The sequence below is a fragment of the Geotrypetes seraphini genome, chromosome 8 (assembly GCF_902459505.1).
Source record: "Geotrypetes seraphini chromosome 8, aGeoSer1.1, whole genome shotgun sequence".
NCBI classification, from domain to species: domain Eukaryota; kingdom Metazoa; phylum Chordata; class Amphibia; order Gymnophiona; family Dermophiidae; genus Geotrypetes; species Geotrypetes seraphini.
Window position 1 is genome coordinate 161337796 of NC_047091.1, and position 16749 is coordinate 161354544.

At 49.9% G+C, this 16749-nt stretch overlaps 1 protein-coding gene across 6 annotated transcripts in view; it reads left to right on the forward strand.

The window, feature by feature from the left end:
* MAPKAPK5 (MAPK activated protein kinase 5) overlaps positions 1-16749 on the forward strand; it is a 157887-nt gene that overhangs the window by 82416 nt on the left and 58722 nt on the right. For all 6 annotated transcript variants that reach the window (XM_033954489.1, XM_033954490.1, XM_033954487.1 and 3 more), the window contains one exon: positions 36-125. In XM_033954489.1, the coding sequence (XP_033810380.1) occupies positions 36-125 (90 nt within the window). The remainder of the gene's footprint in view (positions 1-35; positions 126-16749) is intronic.

Sequence of the window (16749 nt, forward strand, 5' to 3'; positions counted from 1 at the left end):
TAACTTTTTATGGAATGTGATATGTCCTATTTCAGATTGCCCTGGCTTTGCAGCACTGTCATTCACTAAATATTGCACATAGAGACCTTAAGCCTGAAAATCTTCTCTTCAAGGATAATTCCTTGGTAAGATGTTTTCTTGGTTTTATGATGGTGGAGGCTTTTGGTATGTATTAAATAACTGAAAATGTATTTCTAGTGCAAAAGGCATATGAGTCTTGAACCTATGGGTTATTCACCTCTACTCAAAAAGTTTGTGTAGAAGACGTCATTTACATTTTTCAGCTCTGCCTCTGACACTGCTTTGTGCCTCACAGTTTCTCTTTCTGTACATGAGTTGAAGGTGTCTTTCTGATCTGTTCTGTTTTTGGTTTATTATTTTCAGGTTTTTATTATCCACTTTCAGAGGCTTTGTGGTGTTAGAGGTACCCAAGTTACTTGGGTCAGCTCTGGTTGGGTGGAGACACATACTCTTGGTGTCTGAGATTTGTAGCTGGGAGAGAGACCCTATTAAAAGGCACCTACCTAGCCAGCCTGCCTAGTACTTTTGTGGCTCGGGGACCACTATTCTTGTAGTAGAGCTCACTCCTGGTCAGTACCAGAGCTTGAGCGCAGGCTGTTTGGCATCTGTTTTGGTCCCTGGAATGTTATCGTTTGCCAGTTTTGTCCCACACCCCTCCCCCCTCACTCCATGAAAAGGTGCAAGGAGCTGTGGGGGTCTGGGTATTCAGGCTAAAACACTATGACATGCAGCCAGAAGAAACAAGTATCTGGAGGATTTTATGCTTTCTGAGGAAGTAAGTCTTCACCATCTTCCAGCTTTTGTTTAAGCTGAAGTAGGCATGGCACCAGCAGCACAGTGAGTACTGGCTATTGTAGCCTATGGGACACAATGGGGGGGGGGTGTCTTTAATTGTTGTTTTGGGAATATCTGGGGTTTGGATTTAGGTTCCCAACCTCCAAAAACCCCTTTCCTATATTTTTTGCACTTTTATTTAGTTGTCCCTGAATGTTTGGTGCCAAAATGCTACCTTGGTGGCCATCTTGGATTTTCTATCCTTTTTTACCCCGATTCATGCCAGATTTTCATGAATGGCCATCTGAGGAGTGTCCTTGTTCAGTGTGTCACAGAGCACGTGAATGTAGCTCCCTCTGGTCCTTCTAGGGCAGACATGTCAAACTCTAGCCCGTGGTGTAGTAAAATTTGGCCCACCAGACATTTTCAACTTTCCACTTAAGCTGGCCCGATGGTACAAGCACCATATCGGAAATGTCAACTTAAGCTGGCCCGCCAGTACAAGCGCTGCATCAGCAGCCTGCAGAGGATCGCTTGTCGGCCATAGTGATCCTTGCAGGCTGCCGTAGCCTCAGCAGCACATTCAATCTGCCGCGGTCCCATACGTCAGAGGAGGGCTGGGACCACGGCAGAGGGAATATGTTGCAGAGGCCAACTCTAGAGCCTTTGCTGGGCATTCTCTCCCCCAGCGCCATGATCGTCTCATGCCGAGGGACCCCCACCCCCTGCGCCCCACAATACAGGAAAACGTTAAGTGTCCTGAGAAGGGGCTCGCTTACAAGCCTTTTCGATCAGATGGTACTGGAAAAGGAGGAGCAGAGAACACCTTGGCATGCATCCGGCAGGTACGTTTCGGGAGACCAGGGTGTGCAAACCTCAGGATGCAGTTACTGCCCTCTGATGGTGCTTATAAAGAGGATCCGGTGGGCGGTGTCCGGAACCAGCAGATCGCTGAAGTTTACAGAGTGTGAAACTTGAAGGAAATGGAAAGCATGTGAAATTTGAATTATTGTTATTATTAATAACTAGGAAGCTTGCTTGAATATATCCTCACTGCAAATGAAAAGGAAAAAAATATATATTTATAACCCTCTAGAGCTGGTGTTAGACAGCAAGCATGAACTAGGACATAAAAGAGAAAGGAAAAGATGCTTTGTTTTTTAAAAATTTTATTTACATCATAGAGCTGGCATGGGGCTGGAGAGGTGGTAACCCTATACTTCTACTAAGACTAAGAGGTCCTTTAAGAAGCGCATTTAGCGCACGCTAAATCGGTTAGTGTACTTTAATAAAAGTGGAGTAGAACGGGTACAAGTGGATCGATTTTTCACTCCGTCAAAAATTACAAAGACTAGGGGACACTCGATGAAGTTACATGGAAATACTTTAAAACCAATGGGAGGAAATTTTTTTCACTCGGAGAATAGTTATGCTATAGAACGCATTGCCAGAAGTTGTGGTAAGAGCAGATAGCATAACTGGTTTTAAGAAAGGTTTGGAAAAGTTCCTGGAGGAAAAGTCCATAGTCTGTTATTGAGAAAGACATGGGGGAAGCCACTGCTTGCCCTGGATCGGTAGCATGGAATATTGCTTCTCCTTGGATTTTGGCCAGGTACTAGGGACCTGGATTGGCCACCATGAGAACAGGCGACTGGGCTAGATGGACCATTGGTCTGACCCAGTAAGGCTATTCTTATGTTCTTATTACTGTGATGCATATGGAGCACTAGGAGTCTCCAGAAGGTCCCTTGCAGGTTGCCAGGACTGTGGCTAAGTTGTATCCGCTGGCTCCAGATTTTCAGCTGCGCAAGTTGCCAAATGCATCTCTCCGCCCGCTTGACTTGGTTAACAATATTTTAAAAACATATACTGAAAGAAAACAGCAAAAATTACAAGAAGATTAATTTTCAAAGTGTTTAGCGAATAAAAAAGTTTATAAAGATTTACGGAAGAATAGGAAAGTGCTAGGGCTTCTCAAAGTTGAAGGGAGTTCGTTCCACAATTGTGAAAATTTGAAAGCCAAAGAAAGACTGAACTTCTTGACTCCTTTAGTTCCTTTTCTAGATGGAAGAGAATGCTCAGGACTGCAGGGTAGATTTCGTCCTAAAACAACAATTTGAGGTTTTGGCACTGGGGCTAAGGATGGTGGCACCAACTTCCTTTGTAGCACATGCCTGCATCAGGCTCCTACAAGAGAGAAGGACACCTACCCCCACTTGCTAGTTTCGGGGATGGATTATTATGTAGCGTATGCTCTCTATGATGTGTGCAAGGTTATGAAGAAAGTCTCGGCTTTCTTCATTTCTGCCTGTCGGATGCTCTGGATTAGACAATAGGCTTGAGATTCTGCATCCAAGGTTACTTTGAGTAGATACCTTTCAAGGGTCGCATGCTCTTTGGTAAGGGATTAGATGATCTTATGACCATATGGCAAATTGTTGACCTAAGTCTTTGCCAGACAGTAGACCACGTGCCCCTGGAGGAGCGGGTTGGGTCAAGGATCTTTTCACAGGTCTCAATGTTTTCATCAGAACTCCACTGTCTTCCACTCAGAGGTCATTTCAAGGCTCTAGACAGAAGTTTTGAGGCTCCAGGCAATAAGAACATAAGCAGTGCCTCTGCCGGGTCAGACCACAGGTCCATCCTGCCCAGCAGTTCGCTCCCGCGGCGGCCCAAACAGGTCAAGACCTGTCTGAATCATCAGAAGGGGCTCCCTTGCCACCTTGGTTTCCCATTTAAGTCCTGCCTTCCTATCGAAGTCCTAGCCCTCCGGTCTTGCACATGCACGACCTGTTTGGTTTATACTCATTACCTGGGTAACTTCCTATACTTGTGTTACATCCCAGCTCCTCCCTCAGTATCCCACGATCCCTTTATCCCTCAGGAATCCATCCAATCCCTGTTTGAATCCTTGTACCGTACTCTGGCTGATCACTTCTTCCGGTAGCGCATTCCAAGTGTCCACGACCCTTTGTGTGAAAAAAAACTTCCTTGCATTTGTTTTGAACCTGTCTCCCTTCAGTTTCTCCGAATGCCCCCTCGTACTTGTTGCCCCCTTCAGTCTGAAGAATCTGTCCCTATCCACCCTCTCTATGCCCCTCATGATCTTGAAGGTCTCCATCATATCTCCCCTGAGCCTCCTTTACTCCAGAGAGAAGAGCCCGAGCCTATCCAGCCTCTCGGCGTATGAGCAGTGTTCCAGCCCTCTTACCATTTTCGTTGCTCTCCTTTGGACTCTCTCAAGTACCGCCATGTCCTTCTTGAGGTGCGGCGACCAATACTGAACGCAGTATTCTAGATGTGGACGCACCATCGCTCGATACAATGGCATGATGACTTCCCGTGATCTGGTTACTATGCCCTTCTTTATGATTCCCAGCATCCTGTTGGCTTTTTTCGAGGCTGCTGCGCACTGTGCAGATGGCTTCAGTGATGCATCCACCAGCACACCCAAGTCTCTCTCGAGTCTGCTGTCTCCCAACAATACCCCCCCCCAATTTGTAGTTGAACAATGGGTTCTTTTTCCCTATATGCATGACCTTGCATTTGTCCACGTTGAAGCGCATTTGCCATTTGTTTGCCCAGTCTTCCAGCTTGTCCAGGTCCCTTTGCATGTCCTCACACTCCTCCCTGGTCCTAACTCTGCCGCACAGTTTGGTATCGTCTGCGAATTTTATAACCTCACATTTTGCCTCCTTTTCCAGGTCATTGATGAATATGTTAAAGAGTAAAGGCCCCAGCACCGATCCCTGTGGCACACCGCTCGTGACTCCCCGCCAGTCAGAATATTGACCTTTTACTCCAACCCTCTGCAGTCTACCCGACAACCAGTGCTTGATCCATCTGTGCACATCCCCTCCCACCCCGTGGTTCCACAGCTTCTTAAGCAGCCTTTCATGTGGCACCTTGTCGAAAGCCTTTTGAAAGTCGAGGTAAATGATGTCTATGGGCTCCCCATTGTCCACCCGACTGCTTATTCCCTCAAAGAAGTACAGAAGGTTCGTTAGGCACGACCTTCCCTTACAGAATCCATGCTGGCTTGTTCTCAGTAGGCCATTCCTCTCGATGTGCTCGCAAATGTCGTCCTTGATCATAGCTTCCACCATCTTCCCTATAATTGAAGTCAGGCTCACCGGCCTGTAGTTCCCGGGGTCACCCCTCGATCCCTTCTTGAAGATACTCAGCTTCATGCCCCACAGCACCCTCCAAGAAGTCACAATGATGCCAGGCAAGTGGCTGAACTGTCCCAGATAGTGGGGAGCTTACTAGTAGGCCTGGGTAAGGATTTGCTCAGACCAGTGGGTGCTGGACATCATTCAAGAAGGCTACAAGTTGGAGTTCTCTCGTCCTTTGCTGGATTTATTTATAGACTCCCCTGCTGGATGTCAAGAAAAAGCACTAAGGGTCCGGGCAGTGGTACAACAGCTCTTAGATTTGCAAGCCGTAGAACCAGTTCCAGCAGAAGAATTGGGCTCGGGCAGATACTCGATACTTTATTGTGCCCAAGAAAAATTCCAATTCCAGATCTAAAGTCTGTCAATGCAGCTCTGAAAATGCTGTAGTTCTGCATAGAATCTGCTCAATTGGTTTTTGACTCAGTTGCACTGGGGGAATTGGTGGCCCCTCTGAATCTGACGGAGGCCTACTTACATTTTGCCATTTCTCTGGCACACAGGAAGTTTCTGAGGTTCCATGTGTTGGAGCAGCATTTTCAGTTCTCGGTGCTCCCAATTGGTCTAGCAATGATGTCTCTCTTCTTTACAAAGGTGATGGTTGTTTTGGCAATGCATCCGCACAAGGAAGGGATCCATGTGCATTCATTTTTGTAAGATTAGCTGATCCAGAACACTGAAGATGGAATATGATATGGCAGTGACACACGTTGTCCAACTCTTGCAAAACTTTGGTTGGGTGATCAATTCTTGAAAAGGTCACCTGGAGCCAACCCAATCCCTAGAGTACTTGGAGGTTCGCTTCAACATGGCAGAAGGCCATGTTTTTCTACCAGAGCCACATAAACTGAAACTCAGAAGCCAGATCCTAGAGATCTTGGTGATTCAAGCTCCCACTGCTTGGCACTATCTTCAAGTGCTAGGGTCGATGGTAACATCCATAGATGTTGTCCCTTGTGCAAAGACTCACTTCTGTCCCCTGTAGGAAGCGCTTCTGTCTCGCTGGTCTTCACAGACTGATTCTCTCCAGAATGGCTTGGGCACATGGGGCACACTGTAGTCTGCTTTGGTAACTCTGGCTGGAGTCCCTGTTGAAGGGCTTGCCTCTTTGCATTTTTTCCTGGATGAGCCTGACAATGGACACCAGTCTCTTCGGCTAGGGCAGGACATTGCAGCAGCACGCAATTCAGGACTGCTGGTCACCCTCTCAGCAGAAATGATCAATCAGCAGATTGGAGCTGCATGCCATTCATCTGTCGCTGTAGGCCTCGGAATGATCCCTGGAAGGCAAGGTAGTCAGGGTTCTTAGACAATGCCACAGCGGTAGTGTATGTCAACAGGCAGGGAGGCACCAAGAGTGCTCTATTGACACATAAAGCCTGATTGTTGTTTTGTTGGGCCGAAGTCCATCTGTAAGTGCTGTCTGCAGCGCACGTGGCGGTGGTGGATAATGTGCAGGCTGACTTTCTTAGCAGGTAGACACTGGATCCAGGGGAGTAGTGTCTTTTCTGGAAGGTCTTCAATGGCAATGTGAGCCTTTTGGGCTCCCTATGTTCGATCTAATGGTATTAACATCAACCAAGAAAGCTTGTCTCTTCAGCCGAAGATCCAAGTCTGGAAGCGCCAGTGTGCGTGCAGTAGTACAACCTTACCCCTAGAAGGAGCTGTTGTATGTTTTCCCTCCATGACCTACAGTAGGCAGAATCATTCGAAGAATAGCAGACCATCCAAGGTTGGTGATCCTGGTCACCCCAGACTGGCCACGTCGTCCGTGGTACATGGATCTGGTGCTTCTGCAGAGACCGACGACTCAAGCTGCCTCTTTGAATCTTCTCTCACAGGGCCCAGTGGCTCTGGGGTATCTGGAATGCTTTGGGCTTACGGCATGGCTCTTGAGTGTGCAGCCTTTTAGTACAAAGGCTATTCGTAGGTGGTCATGGCCACTCTCCTAAGATCTAAGAACCTGGCGAGAGTTTCTGCCTATGCTAAGGCTTAGAAGTCATTTCAGCGCTGGTGCATAAAGGACAGTGTAGAGCCACTTCAGACACCGCTTTTCTTCAGGATGAGCTAGTGAAAGGTCTAGCGGTTAGTTCTCTGAAGGTACAAGTAGCAGTCCTCTCATGCTTGTAAGGTTTGTTAGTGGCTCCCCCAATGTATGGTTGGTGGGGTCACTTGAGAGGCGCCCTTACAAACGCCAGGTCCCAGGTTCAATTCCCTCACAGATGATTCACCAGGAGTAGAATCAAATACGAAACACAGCCAGAGGTGGTTGCATAAAGAATATATTATAGAAATAGGCTTACAGAAAAGTAGTATTCATAGGCATTACAACAATTAAGCTTTACAATTAAGTAGAGAGCAAAGCAGTTTCCCTGCCTTACAGAGTCCAGAAGGAAGCGTGAAGTTCCATGGAAAGGCAGAGAGAGAGAAAAGGGGGATGGGGTGATGGTCTAAGCTTCGTGTTCCATAGATAAAGAGAAGGATAGACAGAGAAAGAGAGCGAGAGCTGCAGATGTATTGCAGAAAGGAGGCTTTTATAGCTTGGAATCTTATTCTGTGTATAGAAACTATTGTATATCCCAGTATCTTTCTGTTTAGAATTTGTAAACTGTTTGAAACAATGGTTAATTTAATTGATAAGGAGGGTGTGATACTTGCAGGCATGGTAGATGGGATTAGTCTCTGACTTCTTTGTCCCATTCAAGCAGCCTATCTTCTTGATAAACAATCCAGTCTGGCTGAATGATTAATGTATGTGAATTCTGTGCAGGAGCACAGAATTCTGCATCCAGAGTCAGATTGATATAATTTCCCATAGGCCTTCGCTGACATTAGTAATGCCAACTAAGAATGCTAGCAATAGCTATGCTGACAGTGCTTTAGGGCTCAAGTTGAGGAAGACTTCCCATCCTGATGTCAGCTTTTGAAGGGAGCAAGGCGGCTGCATCCACCAGTGCGATAGCCTTTTCCATCTTGGAGTCTCAACATTGTCCTGTATTGTCTGAGTAAGGCTCCATATGAGCCTTTGCAAGAGGTGTCACTAATGGATCCTACTATCAAGACAGCATTTCTGGTGGCTGTCACTTCAGCAAGGAGAGTTTCAGAGTTTCAGGCTCTATCATACAGAAAACTCTTTCTCAGATTCACAGAGACCAGGGTCTTCCTGTGCACAGTTCCCTCTTTCCTGCCGAAGGTAGGCTTTCCATGTGAATCAGGAAGTTTGGCTCCCAGCATTCCATTCCACAAAGTTGAAGAAAAAGGACAATGTCTTGGCGTAGCTGGATGTTCGAAGAGCTCTTCTCCATTACCTTAAAGTGATGAATGATTTTCAAATATTGAATCATCTCTTTATATAAATTAATCCTAGCCATCTGGGGAAGCCGGCCACTAAGACTTCCATTGCACAGTGTACATCTGGTATGGTAAGCAGTGTACATCTGGTATGGTAAGCAGCTACTGATTACATTGAGGGAACACTCTACCAGGGGTGTGGCTTATTCATGGGTGGAGTTCCAGGCAGTGCCACCCAAGGAGATTTATTTATTTAAAAATTTTTTTTCTCGCTTACACCTACTGTATTTCCCCAAATATAGGCCACAGCCTATACATAGGTTTTACAAACCCGTGTATGGGGCGCAGCCTAGTTATATGGAGGCGGCCTAGTAAAAATTTTAAGTCATGCCCCCCACCCCCAGTACGCAAGAGCTGACATCGGCCATTCAGTGGGCGGTGCAGGGGCAGGCCGGATGCTGAAGAGATCGTGGCTGCCTGCACTGCCATAGATTCGCCGTCAGGGGGCTCCTGAAAAGGTACCAGGGGTGAGGGGGATGATTGACAAAGGCAAGGATGTACTGGAAGATAAGCCGCGGCTAATACCATGGCGCGGCTTATCTTCCAGTTTTTAAACATAGGCCGCCCTTTTCTGAGGCCTATACACGGGTGCGGCCTATGCAGAGGGGCGGTCTATATGCAGGGAAATACGGTAAGCAGCTTTCAAAGTCCATTCATAATATTAGGACATACATACAATAACATACAAGAATGTAAATCTCCATAAAACTTGTCTTCATTCACTGTAATACCTCCACATACAATAATGTCAATGTCTCCATAAAGTATTAATATTCATTCATTTAAACACCTACAAAGTAGTTTTCAATACTTTATTGAACTTTTGTAAATCCGGTAGTGCTCTCGGGCCTGTCAATTTGTTCCATAATGACACCCCTGCAATTGAAATGACAGATACCCTTGTGTATTCATAGTGTACTCATGAAAACTCATTTAGTGACAGTCGTATTGCCCCGTCTAGTCTTAGAGATCTAGAAGGCAGATAGAGCATCATTACTTGTGTTAGATACCAGGAAATGTTATAGTGAATAACATTAAATACCAACACAAGAATTTTGAAAAGTATTTGTAGAGCAGCCACTTGGTCTACCCTGCAATCCTTCAGGAAGTTCTACAGAGTGGACATAGGAGCATGTATGGATGCTGCTTTTGTTTCCGCTGTGTTAGCAACAGGCTCATCTGCCCTGCCCTAGGATAGGACTACTTTGATACATCCCACTGGTTCAAGAATCATATGCCTTTTTGCACTTGAAGGGAAGATTAGGTTCTTACCTTAATAATCTTTCTAGTAGAAAGGCATACTCGTATGAGTCTTGATGGCCTGTCTTGTCAGATGTTATTTTTGCCTTCATATTGTCTCAGACATGTGTATTTTTTTTCTATGCTTGAACTTCTGATGTCTAAAGACCTGAAGCATGATGAATATCTGGAAGTTTTCCACAGTGTCCGAGGGGAGGCGCCATGTAGCTGACTCATTCCCAATTTAAAAAAAAAAAAAGAAATGGGGGGTTAACACACTGGAAGTTATGGGAATCACATCATTTTTTGTGCTGGTTGCACTCAGGTAGGTGGTGTGTTTGGGTTCCACTTTTTTTTTTTCAGTTCTTATTTGACGTTTGCTAATCGTTTAATTTGAAGTCAGATCAGACTGAGCAGAGAGTTCTCCATCCCTCTCCTTATTTTTCTCTTTGTAATTCTTCTCAACTGCTTTAGTATAAACTGAGGGACACAGAGCAGTGTCAGAGGAGACGGAGCTGAGTAGAGATGAATAATTCACTGGTTCAAGACTCATATGCCTTTCTAGTTGCAAGAAGAAGATTATCAAGGTAAAAACCTAATCTACCCTTGTGTATCTACGAGTAGCAACTTTGAAACATGATAAGCAAAATATACAACTAAAACAAGTGCATTGAATGGGTGGTAAGCCTCAAACTCAAGTAGTTTATTGAAGCATGTAGTTTTTTGAAGTATGACTGATAATGTCTTTGGAATATAGAGCATTGCTACATGGGAGATACCACAAGGCTTTTACTGCTGCATTAGGTGTCGTAGAGCAGTGGCCCCAACCCTGTCCTGGAGGACCACTAGGCCAATCGGGTTTTCAGGCTAACCCTAATGAATATGCATGAGAGAGATTTGCATATAATGAAAGTGACAGGCATGCAAATCTTGTCCATGCATATTCATTAGGCCTAACCTCTTTAGTCTTTCCTCATATGAGAGGAGTTCCAACCCCTTTATCATCTTGTTCGCTCTTCTTTGAACCTTTTCTAGTGCCGCTTTATCTTTTTGAGATAAGGAGACTAGAACTGAACACAATATTCAAGGTGAGGTCGCACCACTGAGCAATACAGGGGCATTATAACATTCTTAGTCTTATCCCAGGACAAGCAGGCAGCATATTCTCTACATGTACCGACGGAGCCCCCTAGCGGACGTTTTCGCAAGCAAACTTGCTCGAAGACCTTCAGGCCTGCGCATGCGCGTATGCCCCTCCTGCCCTGCCTAGGGCATGAGTCTCCTCAGCGTGTCCTCAGTTCAATGTTTTCCGCGGAGCCAGAAGCACTGTTCCCTTGCTGCGCAATCTCGTTGTCCCTCTTGCACCGCAGCTTTCTTTATTATTTTCGTTAGGTTGCTGTGTTCGCATCTTTATTATTTTTCAGTTCGTATCCTTACCTGGCCTCGCGGGGCCGCAGCCGTGTTTTTTCTTATGTCCCAGCCTCGTTCCGGATTTAAAAACTGCACTCAGTGTAACTGGGTTATCTCTATCACCGATCCCCATCGTTGGTGTGTTGAGTGCCTGGGTGCAGGACATCGCGCTGAGTCGTGTCCTCGTTGTGCGACTCTTCAACCACGGGCTCTTCGTTGACGGGTAGCCAAGATTCTTCAACTCTTTGGCCCCATGGATCCTCTGGGGCAGGCTTCGAGCTTGACCTCGGCACCATCGTTGGGTGCCTCGGCCTCAAAGTCCTTGGCCTCAGCTACCTCGTTGGGTGTTTCGGCCTCGAAGTCCACATCCTCAAAGTCCCCGTCAGCCTTGAAGGCTCCGGCCTCAGCCTCTTCTGCAACTCCGGCCTCGGGTAAGTTTCCTCTTTCCTCCTCAGGTGTGCCGGCAAAGAAGCTTTCCTCTGAGTCTCATGTCAGCGCCGCGTCATCGACGTCTTCAAGACATCATTCTAAGCGTGCCTCCTCACGTAGGGAATACTCATCCTCAAGTTCGCCCCCGAAGGAGCGCACTGCTGCACCCTCGATCCACCTTCCTTTGGTCTCGGTGCCTATGTTCGAGGACATGCTTAAGGCTATTATTACCACACAGCTTTCCTCGGTGATAAGCCAACTCATCCCAACCTTGAGACCTGTGGCCTCTGTCTCGACCCAGTCGTGGTCTGCCCAGCCTGAGCGTCCCCTCGTTTCTCGAGGCGTCACCTGCAATACGCGTCGGGTTCCCTCAAGCGATTCTTCCTCCCCTGAGGCGCCGAGGACCTTTCGGGGGTCCCGGCCAGGGAGTCGTATTTACCCCGATACTGGGGCGAAGCTTGCCTCTTCTAAAAAGCCCCAGTCTTCCCCGTCCTGTCGGGGCAGGTCTCCGACCTCGAGACTGTCTACACACATGCTTGTCCTCGAATTGGACTATAGTGTTTGTTCCCCATCGAGAAGTTTGCCGGCTTCTGAGGGGCCTGCTTTGAAGCCTGTTGGGGATTTTTCCTATAACCCATCTTCTCCGAAGCTCTCTCAGTGATTTCTTCAGACTCCGGGGTCTTTCCTGGTCCAGTTGGCACGGGGCCGTTCTTCGACGACCCCTACACGCCTTAGTCGAACCTCTTCCGTCTCCCATTCACGGGACTCTGAGGCTCCGGCTTACTATTCCAGAGTGGTTTCTTCCTCTTTCTCGGCTGTGTCCCGATCTCGGTCGGAATCTCCTCCAGAGGATGAATCCTCTTCTTAGACCTCCTCCTTTTCTCGTTTCATCTCTGACATGGGCAGAGCTCTGAACTTGGATCTTCAGTCCGACTTCCGCTTTATCCCAGGACAAGCAGGCATGATATTCTCACATGTGGGTGACGTCATCTACGGAGCCCCGATGCGGAAGCATTTTCAAGCAAACTTGATTGAAGATTTAAGTTTGCTCTGCTGCTCCACGCATGCGTGCCTTCCTGCTCCACTAGGGGGTGCATCCCCTCGTGGTCTCCAGTTCAAAATTTTCCGCGAGCCTAGAAGACGTGTTTTTCAGGCTCTGCCCCAACTGCCTTCTAGCACCGCGATTTTTTCTTGTTTTTTCACGATTAAGTCGCTGTGCGCGAATTCCTTACCTTTTTACTTGATTCCTGCTTCGTTTTCAACGACCCGGAGGCTTCCGGGTCCCCGTGGCCGCGTGGCTAATCGAGCCGCGGCTACTTTCGATTTAATGTCCCGGCCTTTGACCGGCTTTAAAAAGTGCACCCATGCGAGCGGCTTCTTTCTCTCACAGACCCGCATCGCCGGTGCATCCTTTGTCTGGGGGCGACTCATCCAACCGACTCCTGCCCCCAGTGCGCTATTTTCCAAAACCGGGCCCTCCGCCGAAGAAAAGCCCGCATGGCGGATCTCTTCACCCCGGACCAACCCTCCACCTCGGCCTCGAGGTCGGCCCTGGCCTCGGCCCCGGCCTTGACCTCGGCCCCGGAAACCTCGGCATCGCCTCGAGACTCGACTACGAAGTCCTCGGGACAACAGAAAGCCTCGGCTCCGGGTAAGTCCCCTCTTCCCTCTTCAGGTTCTGTAACAGCGAAGAAGCCAGCCTCGGGGACAACGGTGACGCATGGCGGAAGCCCCATGCTTACAGCCCCGTCTAAGCCCTCCAAGCCTTCGGGCCGTGCCTCCACCACACGGGAATACTCTGATACGAGGTCGCCCCCGGTGGAGCGCACCGAGGCAGTGGACATGCCTTCGATGCTGTCCGTGCCCGTCTTCCAGGACCTACTCCGAGCGATGATCACGTCGGAGCTGTCCGCTGCAATGGCCCAGTTTCAATCGGCCTCGACCTCGAATGTGCCAGACCAGCCTGAGCCTCACACCGAACAACCTCGAGGAAAGGTGCGCAATCCTCACCGCATCCCATCCTCCTCGGACTCCTCGCCGAGACGCCCGAGACGTTCCCCCTCTGCGGACCGCCGAGGGGCAAAACGTCGGGCTAGAACGACAGAAACCTCGAACCGCCGTACCTCCAAGAAGGCCCGAGGTTCACCAACCCTACGAGGCCGTTCTCCCACACCTCGTACAGGACCACTAAAGGTGGCTGAGTTATCACTCTCCAACCCGCGCTTCCTCCGAACTCCCCCTTGGACGCATTCTCCGAGGGAGTCCGGATCGAGGTCACCAATCCGACATCGATCGGTACCCCTAACCCCGGCATCGTCTCCGAGGGGCTCCTCGAGACGCCGAAGATCGACAACCCCCGAACACTCTCACAGTGCTTCCCCAGCCTCGGAGCATGGATCAGAGCATGAACCTCGATACTCGAGGGAAGCCTCCTTATCCTTCTCCACCCGACGAAGGTCTCGTTCCCCGACCCCGCACGGGGCCCCGGGGACATCTCGCCCATCCTTCACTCGCTTTGTCCAAGACATGGGCCACGCATTGGACTTAGACCTCCAGTCCGACTCCAGATACTCTAAGGAGTACCTGGCGGAGCTGGATATGCCATCACTGCCCAGAGAGTCCCTTCGCTTACCACCTAACCCGGTACTCCAACAGGCCTTCTTCAGGAACCTGGAGACCCCCTACATGGTCACGGCCGTACCCTCCAAAATGGAGGCCAAGTACCGCACAGTACCTTACCCGGGATTCGAGCAACCACAGCTCTCCCACCAATCGCTGCTAGTGGAATCCTCCTTGAAAAAGGCTCACCCGTCCCGGGTCTCAGCAGCGGTCCCCCCAGGCCGAGAAGGCCGAACCCTGGACAAGTTCGGCAGGAGACTATACCAAAACGCAATGATGGCCTCTAGGGTGCAAAGCTACACTTTCACCTTCACATCATACCTCAAACACCTCATTGGACTATTGAGAGCCTTTGAGACTGACCTACCGGCCTCCCGGCAGGGAACGTTCGGCCTGCCTTTAGAGTCCCTCTCCAACCTGCGCCTTCATCTATTCCACGCGGCCTACGATGGCTTCGAACTCTCCTCCAGAGAAGCAGCCTTCGCTATCGCCATGCGCCGACTAGCTTGGCTGCACCTGGTCGACATGGACCCCAACTTACAGGACCGGTTGGCTAACCTCCCCTGCGTGGGAAAGGAATTGTTCGATGACACTATCGAGGCGGCGACAAAACGCCTCTCCGAACATGAACGCTCGTTTGCCTCCCTTGTCCGGCAAAAGCCCAAACCGCCAGCGCCCAGGCCATACAGGGCCCCTCTGCGCCGCTACCCACAAAAGTCCACCCCTGCTTTCTCGCGGCCCCCACCCAGACGTCCGCAAGCCCATCACAGGGCCATGCCCAAGTCTCAACCGCCCGCGACCACCAAACCATCCCCGTCCTTTTGACGGGACACGCGGAAGGGGGCGGGCCCCCTCCGCCATAGTCCCAGGCCGCCTTCCCATCGGAGGTCGACTCAAAGCCTTTTACCCTCGCTGGGAACAACTCACGTCGGACGCATGGGTCCTTGGCGTGATCTCATCAGGGTACTCTCTCAACTTTCAGGCCATTCCCCCGGACAATCCCCCAAGGAATTGCCCTCCCAACCGGACTCAGCTACCTCTACTCCTCTCCGAAGCTCGAGACCTGCTTCGCCTGAGAGCAGTGGAGAAGGTCCCCCCCCGACCAACGGGGGAAGGGCTTCTACTCCCGTTACTTCCTGGTACCGAAAAAAACGGGAGACCTACGCCCAATACTAGACTTGAGACGCCTCAACAAATTCCTGGTACGGGAAAAGTTTCGGATGCTCTCACTACCAACACTCTACCCCCTGATCGACGAGGGCGACTGGCTCTGCTCCCTCGATCTCAAGGAGGCGTACACACACGTCCCAGTGCACCCCGCTCACCGCAAGTTTTTGCGTTTCCAAGTAGGGGACTGGCACCTACAATACCGAGTCCTCCCCTTCGGACTAGCATCATCACCTCGGGTCTTCACCAAGTGCCTCGTGGTGGTAGCAGCAACCTTACGTTCCCAGGGCCTCCAGGTATTCCGGGTTATCTCAGCGACCCAACAGACTATTACCTACCTACAAAGTCTGGGGTTCGAAATAAACTTCCCAAAATCTCAACTACGCCCCTCGCAGTCCCTACAGTTCATCGGGGCCACGCTGGACACGGTTCGCCTCCGTTCCTTCCTCCCCCCTCCGCGCCTGGAGGCGTTAGTAAGTCTGAGCCGAAGGATCTCTCTGCTGACCTCAGTATCAGCTCGACAGATGATGACCCTCCTGGGCCACATGGCCTCCACCGTCCATGTCACACCCTTCGCCCGCCTCCATCTGAGAATCCCTCAATGGACCCTGGCGTCTCAATGGCGTCAAGACCGGGACCCGATCGACCGCTCCGTGACAGTGACTCCTTCATTGCAACGATCGCTCCGCTGGTGGGCCGACTCTTCAAATCTTTCCAAAGGTTTGCTCTTCCTCACCCCACCCCACAGCAAGGTACTCACCACGGACTCGTCGGAGTACGCTTGGGGAGCCCATCTGGACGGCCTACGCACCCAAGGAATGTGGTCAGCACAAGACCGCCGCTGCCACATCAACGTGCTAGAACTTCGAGCCATCTACTTCGCAGCTGTAGCCTTCCAACATCTGCTCCACGACCGAGTGGTTCTCATCCGAACCGACAATCAAGTAGCGATGTACTACGTAAACAAACAAGGGGGCACAGGGTCTTGGCCCCTTTGTCGGGAAGCCCTGCGCCTCTGGAAATGGGCAATCTCCAACAACACCTTCCTTCGGGCGGTGTACATACAAGGAGAACAAAACTGCCTGGCGGACAGACTCAGCCACACGAGTGGTCACTACACTCTCAGGCCCTACGAGAAGTGTTCGAACGGTGGGGGACGCCTCAAATAGACCTGTTCGCGTCCCCTCACAATCACAAGCTGCCTCTCTTCTGCTACCGGATATACTCCCCGGACCGGCTCGAGGCCGACGCCTTCCTCCTCGATTGGGAGGGAAGGTTCCTGTACGCGTTCCCGCCGTTTCCTCTGATACTGCGGACGCTTGTCCACCTGAAAACAGTACAAGCCACCCTGATCCTGATTGCCCCTCGCTGGCCACGCCAGCCGTGGTTTTCCCTTCTACTTCAACTCAGTGTCAGAGATCCACTGCCTCTGCCTCTGTTTCCCTCTCTACTGTCACAGGGTCAGGGTTCACTGTTACATCCCAATCTTCAATCTCTTCATCTGAATGCTTGGTTTCTCTCCCACTGACTGCTCTCCCCGTGTCTCAATCAGTCAAGGAGATATTGG